The sequence below is a fragment of the Coptis chinensis genome, chromosome 2 (assembly GCF_015680905.1).
Source record: "Coptis chinensis isolate HL-2020 chromosome 2, ASM1568090v1, whole genome shotgun sequence".
In the NCBI taxonomy this organism is placed as follows: Eukaryota; Viridiplantae; Streptophyta; class Magnoliopsida; order Ranunculales; family Ranunculaceae; genus Coptis; species Coptis chinensis.
Window position 1 is genome coordinate 8,492,695 of NC_141457.1, and position 19,103 is coordinate 8,511,797.

General features: G+C 36.4%; 2 protein-coding genes and 1 non-coding gene across 5 annotated transcripts; 1 reads left to right on the forward strand and 2 right to left on the reverse strand.

Annotated features, from left to right (window-relative positions):
- Nucleotides 1-78: 78 nt before the first annotated feature.
- On the forward strand, nucleotides 79-7,663 carry LOC147514704 (uncharacterized). The gene is made up of 8 exons (XM_086584808.1): nucleotides 79-142; nucleotides 245-319; nucleotides 461-529; nucleotides 2,390-2,522; nucleotides 3,954-4,033; nucleotides 4,409-4,530; nucleotides 5,226-5,292; nucleotides 6,394-7,663. The coding sequence occupies exons 2-8, from the start codon at nucleotides 317-319 to the stop codon at nucleotides 6,742-6,744; spliced, it is 825 nt and encodes a 274-aa protein (XP_086440934.1). The 5' UTR covers nucleotides 79-142; nucleotides 245-316; the 3' UTR covers nucleotides 6,745-7,663.
- A 2,102-nt stretch (nucleotides 7,664-9,765) lies between these two features.
- LOC147514705 (uncharacterized) lies at nucleotides 9,766-17,749 on the reverse strand. Of its 3 annotated transcripts, XR_015209367.1 has the most exons (9): nucleotides 16,233-17,749; nucleotides 14,573-14,709; nucleotides 12,543-12,847; nucleotides 12,324-12,453; nucleotides 11,946-12,213; nucleotides 10,872-10,929; nucleotides 10,654-10,755; nucleotides 10,457-10,534; nucleotides 9,766-10,259 (listed from the first exon to the last, which is right to left on the reverse strand). XR_015209367.1 is itself a non-coding variant. In XM_086584794.1 (2 exons), exon 1 carries the CDS (start codon nucleotides 17,657-17,659, stop codon nucleotides 16,256-16,258), a length of 1,404 nt encoding a protein of 467 aa, XP_086440920.1. In that variant the 5' UTR covers nucleotides 17,660-17,749; the 3' UTR covers nucleotides 14,330-14,709; nucleotides 16,233-16,255. The 3 variants fall into 3 exon arrangements, 1 of the variants encoding a protein (XP_086440920.1); XR_015209364.1 differs by lacking the exons at nucleotides 9,766-10,259; nucleotides 10,457-10,534; nucleotides 10,654-10,755; ... (2 more) ...; nucleotides 12,324-12,453; nucleotides 12,543-12,847 and adding an exon at nucleotides 14,330-14,398; XM_086584794.1 differs by lacking the exons at nucleotides 9,766-10,259; nucleotides 10,457-10,534; nucleotides 10,654-10,755; ... (2 more) ...; nucleotides 12,324-12,453; nucleotides 12,543-12,847 and having other exon boundaries at nucleotides 14,330-14,709.
- TRNAL-AAG (transfer RNA leucine (anticodon AAG)) lies at nucleotides 15,662-15,733 on the reverse strand. Its single transcript has one exon. It is a non-coding gene; the product is annotated as a tRNA-Leu (tRNA).
- Nucleotides 17,750-19,103: the final 1,354 nt, after the last annotated feature.

Here is a 19,103-nt window from a genome sequence, read left to right on the forward strand (position 1 = left end):
ATCAGCCTACTTTTGGGAATTGTGTCCATTTGTGTTTGCTTATGCTATATCAAAAGTTCATCTACTACTGGCTTGATCACCTAACTTCTATCCTTAGGTTGTGCAGTGCACAATTAGCGAGGACTCTGGAGCTATAAATGGGGTTAGTTCACTTTTCAGAGCCCTTATACTAGGTGGAACTCAAAATTTCACAAAATTATTCTCATTTTTATGATGTTGGCTTGCTTGACTGCAACCAATTTAGGTGCTGTTGGCTGATGGGACAAGAGTGCAGTCTTCGGTTGTTTTGTCAAATGCAACTCCTTATCGCACTTTTATGGTACAACAAATTTTCTGCTCTTTTATTTTTTGTCCACAACAAGTATTTTAGTAGCTGATAGACCAGTTATAAATTTTCAAACAAATACTCATCTTGCGGAATGAGTAATGTTCAATAATGTTTCTTCACTTTCTCATACAGGAATTAATTCCACAAACTGCTCTACCCACAGATTTTTATTACGCGATCAAGAACTCTGATTACAGTTCTGTAAGTTATTTATCCCAATATTGAGCTATCGAGTGAAGATAAAATCTGTATTTTCCTTCTTTCTGTATTCATTCTTAGCTTGATCACGTTTGAAACTAAATCACATCGACACGGATACACATCTTTGTCCGACACAGGACCTATGTGGAGTAGTACACGGGGACACAACAAATTAAAAAAGAAATCTATCACTATTTCTTAGTTACACAACTAATACTTGGGCTCAAGACATTAAGAAGCTGCTCCTTACAGATAAATAAATATTAAAGTGACATATCATCATGGGGTTGTAACTATGTTAATATATCATTTTCTTACTCTTTAAGGTATAGAAGAAACCCTAGCTTGAAATAGTATGCACAACTTGTCCGTGTGTCCCACAGATGTTTTTGAGAGTATGAAGTGTCCATCAGTCCATGTTACTTAGGTTTGAAATATTTGCAGTTCTACACATTAGTCAGTTTATGTAGTATGTGATCATCACTGCTGAAAAGGTCATGACCTTTTTACCTTTTACAAGTTCTTAATTGGTATTATGAGTTGAGAAAAAAAATGAATGCCATGGCTATTGTTTCATATATGACCAATTAAGTTCCTTAATGAGCAAAAAGTTAGATATTTATGTAGAATTGAAAAATCCAACTTCTGAGATCATGTTGCTTAGTGACAATCATTTTGACACGAATTCCACTTTCTATGTTCTTAAAATTAAGACAGAAATACCAGAACATACAACATACTTTCCGAAAACTGTACATTGGCTGATTGATGCAATGTACAAAATGAAATTGGCCAATTGATACATTGAGCATGATTCAGGCCAAATTAGAGTGTACTGGAATGAGACCAAATGCCCTCTATTTGGCCTTTCTACATTGCCCTCATGCGGGTATAATATCCTTTTCTTTTTATTTATTTTTTATGTAGTATATTGTATTTAAGTTAGGTATTAAAACAAACTATTTGACAGATATATTAGAAATAGATATTAGGAGAATTAGGGTTGCATTTGGCTCTGTAGGCAAATAAAGCAATCACTGAAGAAACTTTACCGCTCCGGATAATAGGACGAGGAAAGCTGGGAATAGAGTTAGGCCTATGAGGTGTAGAGAACCACAAAAAAATAGAAAAGTAGAAAGACTTGTTTGAAAATGTAACTTTGTCCCTGGGATAACTCACTCACTAATCTTAGTTTTGCAGAACAAGAGGAAACTGTTCAAGCCATTCCATAAGAGAAGCTAGAACATCGATTTTTCAGTATTCACTACCCTGCATGGCTCATAGACCAAGATTTTAGATATGCCTCCCTTGGATCTAACCGTTCAGTCCAATGTGTTTTTCCTTTGAACTCACAAAAGGCAAAACAATAATGGGAATGCCGAAGCCAAAGCCCAACACTAAATCCTATTCCATTCCAGATTCTCATTTGACACGCATCGTCTTGTCTGTGTATCCTGGTTATTAACAACACGTATCTGTGCTGGATGAATGAACCACAATCGTCTTGTCTTTTCCATTTGTAGTGGAAATTGGCTTCTAGGTTTTTTGCATTTAGCACTTTACTGAAAGGTTGTTTTCCCCATTTACATTTTTGGCTTCCTTTAGCCTGGGGCTTTACTGACACAAATGCCAGTTCGTGAGCTCGTTATGACGCCCTGTGGTGAAGGTCCATGGATAAGTGTGGCTAGGCATTTAAAGGATGTCACGAATTGTACTTGTTTGATTGCACTTGCCTAGGGAGTGCCTACCAATTTGTGAGAAATATTTGGTAGATAAATGACGAAGTGAATCTTTTGCCTATTGGAATATTAAAAATAAAAAACAGATGTAACAAATTTAAGATGGTGTTTGCTAATGCAGATATCGTTTATGCGAACAGGGTACGACAAAAATTACTTTGGCAGTTCAGATTGCCCCAATTTCAGTGCTGTAAATCTACTCTTCATGAGGCTGGACCGCAGCATGTTGGTACCATTCATATTGGTTCAGAAAGGTAGATAACTATCTCCATGTATTATATTTCAATTCTTTATCTAGTTCCACATAAGAAGGGACTAAAGAAGCGCTCTGTTCTTTAACGGGAAGTTCACCTTGACATGGGATTGACTCGATATAAATCGGTATTTTCTTTGTAAATGGTCTCTGATGCACTCCATCTGCATCCATTTTAAAGTATCCTCTGAAAGACAGATTTGTTTGTGGAGCCTCCCAGCATGCTCCACATTGTCTCAGTTCCTTCTTCAAGCTCACTTGTGTAGTTCCTTGAAAAGTTTCCCACTATGTAATTCACATGTATCTTTGCTTTCACACTTTGTTTGGCATTTCATTAAACATTCATATAGGGTCAGTCTAAATTAGTTTGCTTAATTAATGGAGTCCAGTAGTTGTCTAATTAGTTTGCTTAATTAATGGAGTTCAGTAGTCAACTGATTTTGAACAAACACTTAACCACTAACAAGTGTGATGATGATTCATGGTTTAAGTTACTATCAATAATACCAACATATATCTCCCTTTGCTATCTGACATCTAAACTCATAGACTCTTTTCTCTGTTGTTATTCTCTGAAGTATGGAAGAGATTGATTCCGCTTCTAGAGATGCTTGGAATGGTTTACCGTCATGAAGACCGCTCATTGAGATGACGATTCCTTCTGTGTTGGACAGGACTATTTCTCCAACTGGTACTTGGTTTATTATCCTACGCTTCATAGCATCTGATCATGTATAGTTTTTCTTTTGTATTTTGAGAAGAATGTACTGAGCTTCAACATTGTGAGCTTTTAAGAGAAACATTGAAGAGTTTTAGAACTGATATATGCACTCTCTTAGAATTTAGAAACGAGATTGGGGCTCATGCAAAACTATTGGGTTGTTGAAACATGTCAATATGTAAGGTTGACACCTGATGGTGTTCTACTGTTCTATTTTTGGGAAATGTTAAGCAGGTTCGCTTTCATCAAGATGAAGACCTGAGGTTCCTCTCCCAATCTCACAAGAGGTAGAAAAACCAAGCTAATGAAGAAAACAATGAAGTGCTAATGAGGTACAAAAGAGAGAGAACTGATTTGATGTGCCTTTGTGCAGTTGAGAGGGAGATAACCCTAGATGGAAGAGAAAGATTAATAAGAGATGGGAAGATGTTTATTATTGTGCCGCTGATTAATCATGGCCTTGAGAAACCTTGATGAGATGTACAAAGATCTTAAGGGCGTTTCAAATAGTAATAGGCTTTAATTTTTCAAACTAAGTTTTTACTTTCTAGCTGTGCTGCTAATGTAGATCTTAATGCATTTAATACTAAGTGAAGATAATGTAATGAAGTAAATTTGGTTTTATTTCTTTGGTTAGTGAAGATTGACACTAAAGGAAAAGGAAACGAAGAGAGAAGAGAATATGAATGTTTCTTACGATTTTCCTTGTAGGTAAGCATGTGATTAACCTATTTATTCAATACACTCCTTATAAACCCTTGGAAGGCAGCTGGGAAGATACCGTGTTCAGAGTACGTATGATACATCTCTGAAGTCTTATATTTCTCTTCCAAGTTTGTTAGATATGTAAAATTTAATTTACTAATGGTGTCGTTTGTTTACTGATTCATGTTCTATATTTTTCTTGTCAAAACTTTAACATGATATTGATCGTCTTCAAGAGGCTTGTACTGAGATCCATAGGCTTTTTGCATGGTTGTGTCTCGTGAAATTAAATGCGTCTTCAAATTCTGTTACTACCTTCACATATCCTTTTTTCTTTATTATTATTTTTTTTTTGCTAGGTAAGGTGCAATTTCTGATAAAATTGATAAAGAAAATATGTCCAGGAATCATTTATTATTGTTAATGACATGTTGCCCTAAAGCTTCACATATCTTTCTCAGGAATCATTTGCCAAAAGATGTTTCTCCTTGATAGATGAATATGCTCCAGGCTTTAGGTCATCAATTATTGGTTATGACATGTTGACACCACCAGACCTTCAAAAGGGGATTCGGCCTCACAGGTACCATAGTTTCAATAATGTAATGTCTTCAATCTCTTGCTTAGCGAGTCTGGGAGAAATTGACACCAACCCAGTGAGAGCCACCTCTTAAATGTTTTGTATAGGAAGATATGCTTATTAATGAGTTCTTTCAAAAGTGTTTAGCGGAACATCCAAAAGAAGTTGAAGCTAGTAAGCTTCACCTTAAAACAGCTATATCTGTAACAACGATGTATTTCTAAACTTTGTGTTTTGCTTGGTATGTATTTCTAAATCATGCTAGTCTGAAGCCACTGAACTGAATTAAGTCAAAATCCATGCTCAGATATATAATGCCTTCTTTACCCATTTCCAAGTTCAATATGCTTAGGGTTTCTGTTTTATCTTCTAAAAGTTCTTAGCTACATTGCAAGGTAGTTATAATTTGTTGTTTAAGGATAAATATGTTGAGGTTATTCAATGTAATTGGGATTTGGGAAAGTACGTTGGGACCTAGCCTCTTCAGAAGGTTGATAGAATCCTTGCCACCTAGAGTCATGTCAGCCTGACAAATTGAAACCTGCATGCATATTAAGGTACTCGTGTCTTCAAGGTTGACATGGTGTAAAGTGGCAAGGGTTATATTGTTGTTTAAAGCAGGTAGGCTTCTTCAAAGTAGCACCTTTGTTGATCTGTATGGTTTTCTCATGACTACACAAACTGAATATATATGACAGGAGGGAATATCTTCCATGGTACTATGGGCCTGGATTCACTTTTTCTAATGCGACCGGTCAAAGGATGGTAGTACATCTCAACCTCTACCAGTCTACATGTAATGGATTTGTTGTTGTCGCTTCTAAGTATTTTCTGCAAACATCTGTAATTTTGTGCTTGCAGGTAGGGGTGTGCATAAAACCGATGTACCCGACTAAACCGACCGACCCGACCCAATCCGATCTATACAGGTTGGTTATCCATTTAAGACGGTTCGGATCGGTTTGTTAAATGGCAAAACCGACAGGGTCGGTTCGGTGCTCGGTTTGGATTTGGTATAACCGAAAATAACTGACCCGATCCGCAATATCTAAATACACTAGATTAGTAGAAAATTAAAAATATATCGTACCAAATTACCAATTTGTAAAAAGTAAAAACCCATTAACTAGGGCTGAGCCGCTACATCCCCCACCAATCTAGGCCTCCACCATTCCTCCACCACTCTTCCATCAGTCAACACCATCATCAATAAAGGTAATAACTAATTATTTGGTTTTTTTTTTTTTTTTGTTTGTTTTGTTTCTGTGTTTCTCTAAAAAACAAACAGTAGAGCCAAAACCAATCTAATTAATGAATTAACAACATTACAACAACATCTAAATGAGCCAAAAGCATTGATGGCGTGTTTCTACAACAATATTCCCACATCTGAAGTCCGGCCAAGCTATTATTCTATTTCCGTCATAGAATTGCTTTTGTTGTTGTTGGTTAAAGAGATGTTGAAAAGGTAATATGGTCATACTGGAGATCCAAAATAACTACCTAGTATACAGGTGTGGTTCTTTTGTTGTTGCATTGTTGTAAGATTTAAAGACGAGAGAGAGAGAGAGAGAGACAGAGAGAGAGAGAGTTTTCATAGAATTCGTGTCTAAGCAGGTGGTTCTATTGTCACTTTAAACTTTTAAAGAGTTATTATTCTATTTCCTTTCTTTATGAAATGGTGACCCCTTTCTCATTGACTACATATCTCGATTCAATTTATTTGTCACATGGTTCCCCACTTCCCACAATTAAATATAAATGAGTGCACTTTCAGTCTTTCACACTTGCTAAATTTATCGATCTGTCACAGGCTTTTTGTTTTATCTCAATTGCTAATATGTGTCATTTAATCATTTTTATTAGATGGCTTCTATTGAGGTTCCTAGTGATGGCCCATCTTTACAGTCAACTGTCGAAAATCCTACAGATACGGTCGATCCTACTATGGTAGGTAATAAAAGAAAATCCTTATCTTCTCCTGCTTGGGATCATTTTCATAAGATAGAGGGTTGTGATCCCAAAAATCAAAGAGCCAAATGTAATTATTGTCCTGTTAGTTATGCTTGTGCTTCGAAAAGTAGTGGAACTTCTAATATGTTGAGTCATATGAAAGTATGTAAAGGCATCTCCAATGGGGGGTGTAAACCGTATAGAGTGGAAATTTTACACCCCAAATATAAAAAAACTCTCTCCAATGGGGGTGTTATACCGTAGGTAATAGTGTATTAGCTAATAGAGGGTGAAAAATTTCCCCTCTCGCTATTAGTTAATAAAAAGCCCGGACGTCACTTAAAATAACGTCTGTTTAACTTAAAAACTCGGACGTCACTTCAACACACGTTTGAAGCTTTATTTTTTAATTCGGACGTCACTCCAAGTGACGTCCTAGTTTAAATTAAAGAAGGACGTCATTTGGAGTGACGTCCGAGTTTAAAATCTATTTTTTTTACACTCTTCCATTGGAGAGTATAGAGTGTGGATATTTATGAGCTATACAATACTATACAATTAGAGGTGTAAAATCCTAATGGCACCTACGTGGAGCCTAGGTGGAGGTGTAATTTTACACCCCCCATTGGAGATGCCCTAAGAAGAATGCTAACAATAAGGTGGTGGCTGATAAATCGCAACAAATATTGTCTTTCAAAGATAAAGAGTTTGTTGTTGTTAGTTTTAGCTTAAAAGCTTATAGAGATGCTCTGTCTAGAATGATTATTATTGATGAGTTGCCGTTTAGTTTTGTGGAGGGTGAAAGGTTTCGACATTTTGTGAAGGTTATACAGCCCAAGTTTACAAATTTTCCCTATCGGACTCAAGTTGGTAGGGATTGCATTGAACTTTACATGGAGGAGAGAAGAAAGTTAAAGAGTGTTCTGCATGGTAATAGAATATGTATAACAACTGACACTTGGAAATCTACATAGTTTTGACTGCTCATTTCATCGATAGTGATTGGAACTTACAAAAAAGGATTCTGAATTTTTGTCTAGTTCCAAATCACAAAGGTGAGACTATTGAAAAGATGGTAGAGAAGTGTCTTCTTAATTGGGGTGTCCATAGTCTTTTTATCAGAATCGTTGATAATGCAAGTTCTAATTACATTTGCCATTGATTACTTGAAGAAAAGCAAAAATTGGGAAAGACACCGTTATGGAACGAAGTACTTACATATGAGATGTTGTGCTCACATCCCGAATCTTATTGTTTGTGATGGCTTGAAAGATGTTAATGATGCTATTTTCCGAAAGATGCGTCATCGCAGTTGAGGTATGTGAGGTCATCTCCATCTAGGTTGGCGAGGTTCAAGGAGTGTGTGAAGGAAGAACAAATAGAGTGCACCAAATTTTTATGCTTAGATGTGGCAACTAGATGGAATCGACATTCATGATGTTAGAAGTTCTTTGAGAAGTTCCAAAGTGCCTTTGAGATATTGGAGCCTGAAGACCCACAATACACCCTTTACTTTGATGATGACAAGATTAAAGGGCCTCCAACCTTAACTGATTGGAATAGTGCTAGATTATTTGTGAAATTTCTAAGAGTTTTCTATAAGGCAACATTGCGATTTTCAGGTTCTCGTTATGTTACCTCGAATAATTTCTTTAGTGAAATTCTAATTGTTCAGAAGAAATTGATTCAGTTTAATGGAAGTGAGGATGCACATTTGCTGCGTATATTGGGATATGGATAAGATTAACATTTTGTTATATGTTGGTGTTGTGCTTGATCCCCGCTTCAAGATGAAGTATGTGCCGTATTCCTTCAAACAGTTGTATGAAGAAACTAAAGCTAATGATGAAACAAAGAAAGTGAAAGATGCTTTGGTTGCGTTGTATGAGTGGTATGTTGGGCACTATCCTTCTTCAAATCACCACCTATTGATGTGAGCGTGGAGCCAAACGACAAGCGAATAGATGTTGATGATGATGAGCAAGATCCTACTATACTAGTCCTAGAATTTCAGCAACACTTGCTAGAGGAAGATAACTTTACGAATAAGTCCGAGGTTGAGAGGATTTTGTTGAAACTAATGAAGTTGGTGGGGATAAGTTTGACATTTTGGGTTGGTGGAAGATCAACGCTTCTAGGTATCGTTTCTTTCTCTTTGTTATGCGTGATGTTTTGGGGTTCGATATCTTCCGTAGCTTCCGAAGTCCCAGATTTAAGGGCGGCGATACTTGACCCTTTCCGTAGTTCGTTAGCTCCTAACATGGTGGAAGCCCTTATTTGTGCACAAGATTGGCTTCGTTCTCCATCAATTCCAATTAATCTTCGACAGTCAATGGATGATATCGAGCAATATGATAAACTAGATGGAGGTAATAATTTGCATTGCAATGTTTAGTCTATTGTTATTTTTTCTGTTAAAATATGTATTTGTGTAGTTCGACTTACGTATGTATATGCTTGTGTTTTTTTTTTTTTTTTTGCAGAATTATTTGGATCGACTTCTTCTGAGTCTAATGCTGCCAATGCTGCGGAGAATTGATTGGTAATCAGGTTTTTAAGTTTATTTTTTTGTGGAGTTCATTCACTATGTCTATTTGTGAACTTGAATAAGTTGGATTATTTTTGTTTGTTATGAAATGCAGTTGTGCGTAGAGCTTGATGGTGTGGCTAGGCAGATAGATGTAGATCATGTGGATAGCTTTTGTTTTGATAGCTGTGGCTTGTGTGGATAGTTTTGGCCTTTGTGGATGCTATTGGTTTTTGGCTATATGATGGAAGAATTTCGGCTATTTGCTTTCGTGCGGTCCCTTTGCTTTTAGGAAATTGTGTTCCGGATTCAAGTTTACAGCAATTCAGCAGTCACCTTTCCTACATGAAATTTCTTTTTCTTTTTCCTTATGAGAAATGTAAAAGTGTAAAACAGCAGTCAGCAGGTCACCTTTCCTGTAAACTGGTGACGCACGTACTCCTATTATAGAACTATTAGCAAAGTATTTTTGCAGTTGTTTGTAACCTTCGTTTGGAATTCTGTAGAAACTATTGGCTCCTGTTGATTTTGTAACCCACTGTTTGTTTTGCAGGTTGCAATCAGTTGTATTAAGCACATGATTAAGAACAAATTCTTTCGTATAATATGATTGCAACATTCCCGTAAACGTGGTATTTAACTATTCAAAATTATAGATATATAGTTTCTAAAGTATACACTGAAAGCTGAACTATATCATAGTGAAACATCATAATGCAAAATATTTAACAGAGAGTCAGAGACAAAAGACTGAGAAAGATATATAAAGAGCTATATATTGATCCCTTTAGAAAATTGGAAAATTACAATTTTCAAATGTAATGTTGTGAACCCCAGGTAATGGGATTAGGCTAGGTTGTTGATAAAGTTTCCCTTGTACATACGTAATTACAACTTACAAGGTCTCCAAGCCTGTTAAAAACAAAGGAGAATAGCCTTTTTTTCTAGACTAATTTTCTCCCCCACTCATTGATCATTTGTCATTCATGGATGGGTAAAATCTCCTTTCTAACTAAACCCCTGAATGCCCTCGAAGTGACAGTCACTTCCATTTGACTAACCAGTGCAAAAAATCCATAACATTAGCATGCAAAAATAGACCCAAAACAAGAAAAAGTTCAAAAGAATTGCATGGATAGATGCATGACTAAGATCTTACTTTTGCTGGTTCCTGGAGAGAATAAGAAGCATTTGTATCTTTTGGACTTTTAGAAACAAGAACGCCAAATCCTTGTCCTCTATCGCGCAATACCTAAATAAGAAGGAATCCATCTTACACCAATAAGTTTGTAAGCAAAAGAAAGCTAAAATGACACAGAAAATAATAACCACAAAAATGTACATGGGTTTTGATTACCTTAAACGCATCTTCATTATTATGGAATAATATATAAATTATTAGAAAATTTGGGGCCAATGAAAATAATGTCATATGTCTTAGTGTCTTACCTTCCTTCCTGGAGTCAGTCTAAGCTTTGGGTACTCTTTGAGCACTGTTCTAACTTGCTCTGCTAGTGTAGTCCAACTCTGTAAACACAGTGAAACACTTGGTTCATATCTTTTAACTCCAAATATAACAATACACACAATCACACATGGTGAAGAACGTGAGAAAATAAAATATAAGATATGGAAATGAAATCTACCTTTTCATCAACACATCTGAAGTGAACAGATACACATAACCTATTATTCTCCACTTTAGCACCTTGGACTGATTTGGTTTTCTCTTATAGTGCTTTATAAACCTATAATTTTTGTCAAAAGCCAAACAACATTAACTTCATAGTTTTATATAACTTTACAAACAGTACTCATTACAAAATTTTATTTACACTCCAATAAAATTAAAGAATCAACCAACCTCATCAATCATAGGCAAGAATTCACACTACCGGTTGGAACATAACTGGTCGTTTTCTCTGAAAAATCAACAAAAGCGTAACCACTTCAGATATAACCCATTTAAAAAAGAAAGAAAGAATGGATATTGAACAAGAGTACATGCTTTAGTTTCTGTAAAGTTTTCAGACTAAATATACATGTTAGTTCCATCAGTTAAAAGGTTTGAATGCCCTCGAAGTGACAGTCACTTCCACTCAATCTCTGTGGCTTGTTTGCAATTGATCTTTTGAATTTGGGGTTGGGTCAGTTATAATCGGGTAAACCGACCAACAGTTAGTTTTGGTTAGGCATTGGTTAGAACAGAATATGGTCGGGTCGGTTGCAGGTCGGTTGAGTCTATAGGGTCGGGTCGGTTCGGTTACAATATTGTATAAACCGATATGGTCGGTTTGGTGGTCGGTTTTAGCCCAAAACCGACCCGTGCACACCCCTACTTGCAGGTCAAGATATAGGACACCCAAGCGTGGCCTTTACATATGTGGGAGTGGTGCCCACCCTGGAGGTGGTGTAATGGGGGCCCCCTGGGCGTAATGTTGCACATGTAGTATTAAAAGACTAGTAAATGTCCGTGCCAGTCGGCACTCTAGACATATTGTTTTTGAATAACACCCCAAGAGACCATCTCTATAGTAGCACTTAATCGATTATATAACCATTTCTAACAGTTTTATACTTCATAATCATTTCATGCGCATACTCAAGTGAGCTTATGCAATTCTATACATTTCATTTCTCACCAACTCATTACACATATCCCTTACACATTCATTAATTCAACATATCAGAATGAGAATGAGGAAAATAAGGGAAGAATGTCTTCAAAAAAAAAATAAAAAATAAAAAAATCTAGCAGTCTTTGTATTTTCAACATTTCAAAAACCTAAATTCTATCATAACTTGAAAATCAAAACAATATAATCCTCATAGATCGATACCAAGATATATAACTTTATATTTATATATAACACAAATTACTTCTAAAACTATAAGACAACTCATTAAACCATAAAGAAAACTCCGCATAATTTTTCACCTGGGACTAATTCTACTAAATCCGTTGCACTCAGATGAAACCTGACAACAAAAGCCAGAGGTCAGAGGGTGGTCTTCATGTTGCACAAACTCCATGTTCATTTCATGTTCCGGCATACTCAATGCATTCATGCCATACCCAAATTTGGGGAGCATATAGGGAATGACTTTGTTGGACTGCTGAATAGATCTGCAGAGGATGACCAGAGTTCTACATCACCAAGACTTTCACGTCCAAATATAGGTTCATCATTTCTGCAGAATCATCACTTAAAAACGATTTGCATGATAAGCCCAGAAGATCCAATCCAATGTTAATAGGTATTGAGAGGTAGTAATTAAATTACGCATCAAGAAACCAAGATGTATGTCGTATTACCTAAACATGTTGTCAAGATCATCAAAGATTCCAATGTTTTCCCAACTATATTCAAGAAATCTACCATTCTCTTTCTCGTCACACTCATCTCCAAACGACCCAAGCCTGTTATCTAATTGAGCAACATCCTCTGTTGATAAAAAATAGATATTTGAAGATGAAGTAATCTTAAGGAGCGAGTAGTATCAACACATCAATAAGGTATGGACAACCTATTACCTCTTCCTGAATCAAATTAGGGCATTTCAGTTCCAATAACTTGCATATTGGTATAATTTTTGGAATTTCTTCCATATTCCCCATCACATTAACCTGGCCAGGAGTAAATTTCCAATCCTGGAGCTGGAAGTGCTTCATTTGTATCGCATTTAGTGCTGCTTTCCACTTTAAGTTCAGAGATGTAACTTTTAGGTCCTTTTCGGTCTGCAAGCTTAACAGAGATATAGCCCATGGTTTCCCTTCATTTCCCTTCATTTCTGTGTAACTTCACTGGCCTCACGTCCTCACCCTATTATGTCCCCAAGCTAAAATCAAGAAAAAAAACACGTGACAGAAAACAAAAGTAACTTATATTTTACACAATATAATACGTTAAAAATCATAACGTACATCTTGCAAATAAAACATGAGAACTAAAGAATCGTATATATTGTCTATGGTTCTTTGCTTGTGTTTACTCAATTTATAATGTGGCCTTCCACATAAATGTTTGAATACGAAGTGTTGGATAGTTCACTATATTCTCCACCAATTTTTTTCTCCTTAATTTAATTTTCAATATGAAATCGGTAGACTGGTTTCCAACCTCATCAATCCAAGAGCATTCTTGCGAACAATTGATTGGCAATTTCAGTAATTATTTATAACTTATTTATACAATAACACATTTCTCTACACTCCCATTAAGTAGGCAACTGATTCTCACAGTTTACTAATCACTGATCACTACCAATCTCATTCTAACTCGAAAGACAAACCAACTGATTTAATACTATGTTTAATGATTCTGCACACACTCTCTAAAAAAAGGCCACAACATACAACAGTAATAATAATCAAATACATAAGAAAAAAATCCCACATAACAAATAAAGGCAACAAAGCAGTCAGTATATACGTTCCATAAAGTGATTCATTTTCAACGACCAACCAAGCCAGTATATACCATTGCTAGCGAAACAAACACGCTCAAGAGAATCGGTGGTTTCTTGTCTGAAGTAAATAATTTTGTTACCAAGTTTCATCAAAAACTTGCTAATGACATTAATAACAGGAAGTGGATTATCCAAATGAACACTTCGATGTAAGTAGAATGTAAAAAGATTAAAAAAAAAAAGGTAACAAACCGGCAATGCCCGTAGACTTTAGCAACAAAAGTAAGACCACCAGTGGAACGAAGTAAGAAATTGTCTTCATCTACTTCTGAACGGTCGATTTAAATTAATCACTTCCTCTTAAATAAAATATATGCACACACACAATAAATTCATATTAGAAATTGAAAGCTAGAGTTTTTTTTTGCTTACTACTCGTAGATGTTGAATTTGTCGAGAGATGATGAGATTTCGGAAGCACACAATCGAATTTAGATCTCTCACAAGTTTTAATAATAAGCGATCTTTAATAAGATTTAACCCAAAAAAAATCGAAATTAATAATGAACTCTGACTCAAACTCGCGACTGGGTACGTTTCAAAAAGTAAATTTGAACTCTTATCTCGAGGTTGACGAGGTACATAGCATCGGTTGGATGGTGATAGAAATTATCTGGACCGTTTTTTATTATAATTTTGTCCTGTAACGGAAAAAAAAAACCCTATCTTATTAGATAGATATCAAGAAATCCTTAAAATGATACAATACTTGTGAATGAAAAATCTAAGAGTTCCGTTTTGTTAGCTGTTTTTCATTGAAATTTTGATTGAATGTTCTGCATTCTCATTGTCTCAGTATATATGGATTAACATGAGGCAAATTGCGTCGTTGAGTATTTTAACTTTGTGGAATGAAGTAACCTATAACGTTCTCGTATTTAACCATGAGACTTGTGATTGAGTAATATTCCACTGTCGTTTCTGTTTGAGAAAACAAATGAAAGAAAAGCGTCAATAGACGATAAGCAAGCTTTTAAGACATACAACGATGAGACCGTTTGTTGAGATTTCACGAGTCCAATATACCAATCTGGGCCTTTAGACTCGGATATGAACAGTTGTTTTCGGTATGTTGATCAAAGAAAGTTTGCTTACTTGCTTTCACATTTGCACAACGAATGCTTTGACATTTCGGCCTGAACTTGTAATGGTGCAAACTGCAAAATCTCTTCAGTGTTGCTTGGTTGCAAAAAGGCAAACATGGGTAATCGGTGATCATTCACTAACAAGACCTGCATTCGGTAACCAAATAGTCAGAGATTTCCTAACTACAGTCTAAGAACAAGTATGCAATACCATACATGAGCATCGGGTTTGATTTCTCCCTTGTGATAGGGAAAGTACTAGGCAATTTTGGCAAGGACTTTTTTTTCCCCCTTCCTCGTCATATAGCAACAAACAATGGATCTAAGCAGTGGACATGTTTAAAGCAGAAATCAAATTCTAATTGTCGCCATAGATGATCTTGAAGCCATTAATTTTCTTTACTCGAGATAATAACTGACTATTCTACCAAAAGCAGTCTATCAATGTAATCATTAGTAAACATGGCCGACACAGCTACTGTAAGCTCATTTTTAATTCCCTTACTACCAAACGATAGAGTCCCTCCAGTGAGGGATGGTCTCTGATTTATTTGTTACTAGTTGATGAGTGAATGGAGCTTTTTTTAAAAAAAAATGCTTTGAGAAATGATTTACATTCAATCATCAACAAAAAATCTATCGAAGATTTCAAATAGTGTTTTAATTCAAAAGAGTAAATCAAAATGTAAAAAAGATAAAAAAGAGTATATATATAGAGAGTGGCGGGTCTGGTGTTTTGCAGTGCATAATGTGAGGGGAACTGGTGGGAGGAGAACCTTGCGGAGTACTTCTCCTCCAGCCTATCAAGCATAATTATCATTTGAGTTATCTCCGGATGATGACTATTATAACACAACGTTTAACCCTATGACCTTTCTTGACATATTGCCTATATATACTCAGATGAAAAATTGAGTGGAAGAGAGACAAACGTTATCTACCAAACGACAAGATTGTATAGACCCATTGAAGATTTAAAGGGACGATATCAAAGAGGACCAATTGGCGAAGGAGAAGGTAAAGAAAGGATGATAGTTTGATTAGCTATGTCCTCAGGATCTTTAAAGTTTAAAGATCCTGAGGAACCTATTTAAACCAATGGGGCATCCGAGAATTGAACTCGGGACCTCTCGCACCTTAAGCGAGAATCATACCACTAGATTAAAAGCCCGCGACCATCACAGATTCAAAGAATGCAACATAAAGGTCATCATGGGAAATTAAAAAGGAAATACGGTATGAGAATAATTTATACAATGACCCGTCAGGAGATATCATTCTGGAAAAAACTTGTTGGAGTTTCTAGCTTAAATTGAATCAAATTGACAAAGAAGGAAAGTATCATCTGCATTAGGGGAGGGGGTAGGTAGGAGAGTATCATCTGCACTTAGAGATAGTTGGAAATTTAATACAAAAAATGTTGGAGAACAAAATAGCAAGGACGCGTCGAGTGCCATCGCGCTGTCTTTAAGGAAAGATTTCACCGCTGAAGGACGATATCAGGGTGCAAAAGCTTCATGGCAACTTATCGACTCTGGGATACGAGGACTATGAACCTGTAAGGCTGTGCTCTTAAAGGTTACTACAGTTATACTCGACAAAAATGATCAAGAATTACAAACAAATTGTATGAAAAAGTAATGTTACCTAATAAAATAAAATGCACCAACCTTTGATATTTTGCTCCCACACTTTATTTAGGCGTCTTTGAGTCATCATAATAAATATCAGCTGCAGAAGTATCAATGTCATTGAGGCCTAGCTCCTCGTTTTGCTCCCACGACCTCTCATAATCCTCAAAGTTCAGCTGATGATCATCTTCGATGACATCAGTTACCCGGCGAACAAAAGATCTCGCCAAAGCATCATCAATAATGAGAGTCCATGGCTCCTCAATATCCAAAAGCTGACTCAACCTTGATTTGAAGTCTTTCCAATCACTTTTCTTCCCATCAGTGGTACTATCCCCGAGATGTAATGAATTTAGATTATCAAGATTTTCACCAATCTGAGTAATCAAACCCTCAATAGTGGTAACCATTCCACCTAAAGTACCACTTCCCAACTCCAAATCAAGTTCCGGTATTGTCACACTAGCATAATCAGATTTTATAACATCACGGTTTAAATCAACCCTATTCTTGACATTAACAACTATCTTCTTTCCTTTATCAGGAACATCACCACCAGCTTTCAACTCCGAACTCCGATCACCACACCCATCACAAGTAGAAGCCATAACAATAACCTCTCTAAAATACGGAATCTTAGTAACGAACATTCTAGTTTCACATGGTATACCACAAAGTCCACAAGTTGATGGAAATGTCATTACCTCTTCAGGGGCTGAGTATTTCAACAATGCAGTAGTAAAATCCTCATTATTCCCATGCGCAATGGCCTTATGAGTAGCTGCAGCCCCGAATGTCCCATGAGGAACAACATTTCTACTTCCTTCTTGGTTCTTGGCCTCGACAAGAAAACCCAATGCCTCTTGTTGCTCATTGGTCCTTTGGTAATACTTAATACTCAAGGGAGGGTCCGGAGCCGGGGCGAATGGGTTCTGGATAAAACTATTCCCCGACGGGTCATCAAGAATAAAGTCAAAAGGCACCGCTCCAGAAGCACACTCTTTCAGCTTCACTAAAAACTCATCCAACGCTTTGGCCTTCCCAGGATCAATTTTCCTCCTCTCTTCTTGCAACTCTTCCAACTCATTCACCGCCCTCATTAATATCCCTTCCACAGTACTCAAAGTCCCGCGTTGTGCTTCAGGTGGGATCTCGAAATCCAGGTGGGGAATCTTTATCGTAGCGGAATCCGATTTAACAACGTGCCGGTCGAGAGTGTTTTTGTCGGAAGACGCTACGCGTAAGTGATAAGTTCGGCCGCGGGGTTGGAGTTGGCCAGCGAACTGGACCTCGTTGTTGCGTTCGTTACAGTGTGGGCAGTCGAATGCCATTAAGACTAGGTCTCGAAAGTGTGGTATTCGAGTTAAGAGGATTTTTGTCGTCCCGTTTTCTCCGCAGCGCATACATAGACTTTCGATTTGGTGGATTTCGTTCACGGCTGAGCCGATGTCGATCATTGGATCCATTTTGTGTTTTCTTTTTTTTTATTAGTCACAAAAAGAGGTGACGGAAAATGGCTGCAGGGTTTCTACTTTCTAGAGAGGTACACAAACGTCTATCGTTGGACTTTTTCTATGGGGGTATGATAGTCTTTTTGACTGCCAGGTGTTCTATAGCTCGACAAATTGTACGACGACTCACTGAACCAAAGGTTAGGTCCGTCCGTGTAGTTGATGGGGGCCAGTGCAAGTAAGAAAACTTGATTACAAGAGCTTAAGATATGAACGAAGCCCTCCTTTCAAACTACTGCTAGAGGTTGCCGAATGATGTGAACACAACATCCAAGCTAAGAGTTAAAATCGGTTTTTGAAATTAATGGGTCGAATAGTGATTAATTGGTTAATTGGTGATTAATCGGTAATTTAATATATATATTTGACACTTTCAAAATATATAATAATATAATCATATAAGATATTTCTACATAGTTATTCGAGAGGCAACAGAAAATATCAAATTTTCATAATCATATTTAATCAACTCAATTTTAGAATACTACAGAAATACAACAATTATGTTAAATATTTAAAGAAATAAAGAGAGAGAGACAATAGATAATATATATTAGAGAGATGATACAATAATTTGTATATTTAACATTCGTTAAAAGAAAAAAATAAGTAAACTCTTAGCTTTGTGTGTTTATTAGGTTCCATTATTATTAATACGGTTTAAAAATCGAATTTGTTAATTTACGTATTTTTTTTGGGTGGGAAACCGATATTTTCAATAATTTTTTTTCTCGGTTTAGTGAGAAATAGGTCAATTTAGTGATTAAATCGGTTCAGTGAGAAAATTTTAAAAATCGGTAAAAACTAATCTGGTTACAAATTATAAGCAATTAATCAACGCCGGCAGATATAACTGATATTGATAGCCATAGCATCCAAGGCTAGTTTATGCAAAATGGTAAGGCTGTTATAGTGTTATTGGGAGAGAACAAACTTCGGCCTCCTATTGTTGTGAGTGTGTAAGATTGAGGAAGTATTAAAACCAGGTTTAGTTTTAAAACACAGCAAAAGGTCGTCATGTATCAGTCTTGGGCTCTTGGCCAAGTGTTCATGGAAATCCTGTGGTTCTCAAAGATTTTATAGAAAATGGCTAAGGATGGTATATATGCTGGTAGAAATGGCACAGACTTGTCTTGTAATGGGACTGTGGTTCCTCTATCTGTTAGTAATGTCTTTCATCGAGTCAAAGAGAGTCTGTATGAAAACTTTGTTGTTACCTGATTATGAATGAATGAATCTTCTTTAAAAAAAAGGATGGTATATATGTCATGTAAGTATGTAACTGAAAGAAATAAAATCAACCTTTCCCTACGTGAAGTTACCTATCATAGTTTGGTCATTTTTGCAGGGCTGCAGGCAGTATGGGAGGGCAATGTTCTAATGTGCAGAAGTTGCTAAC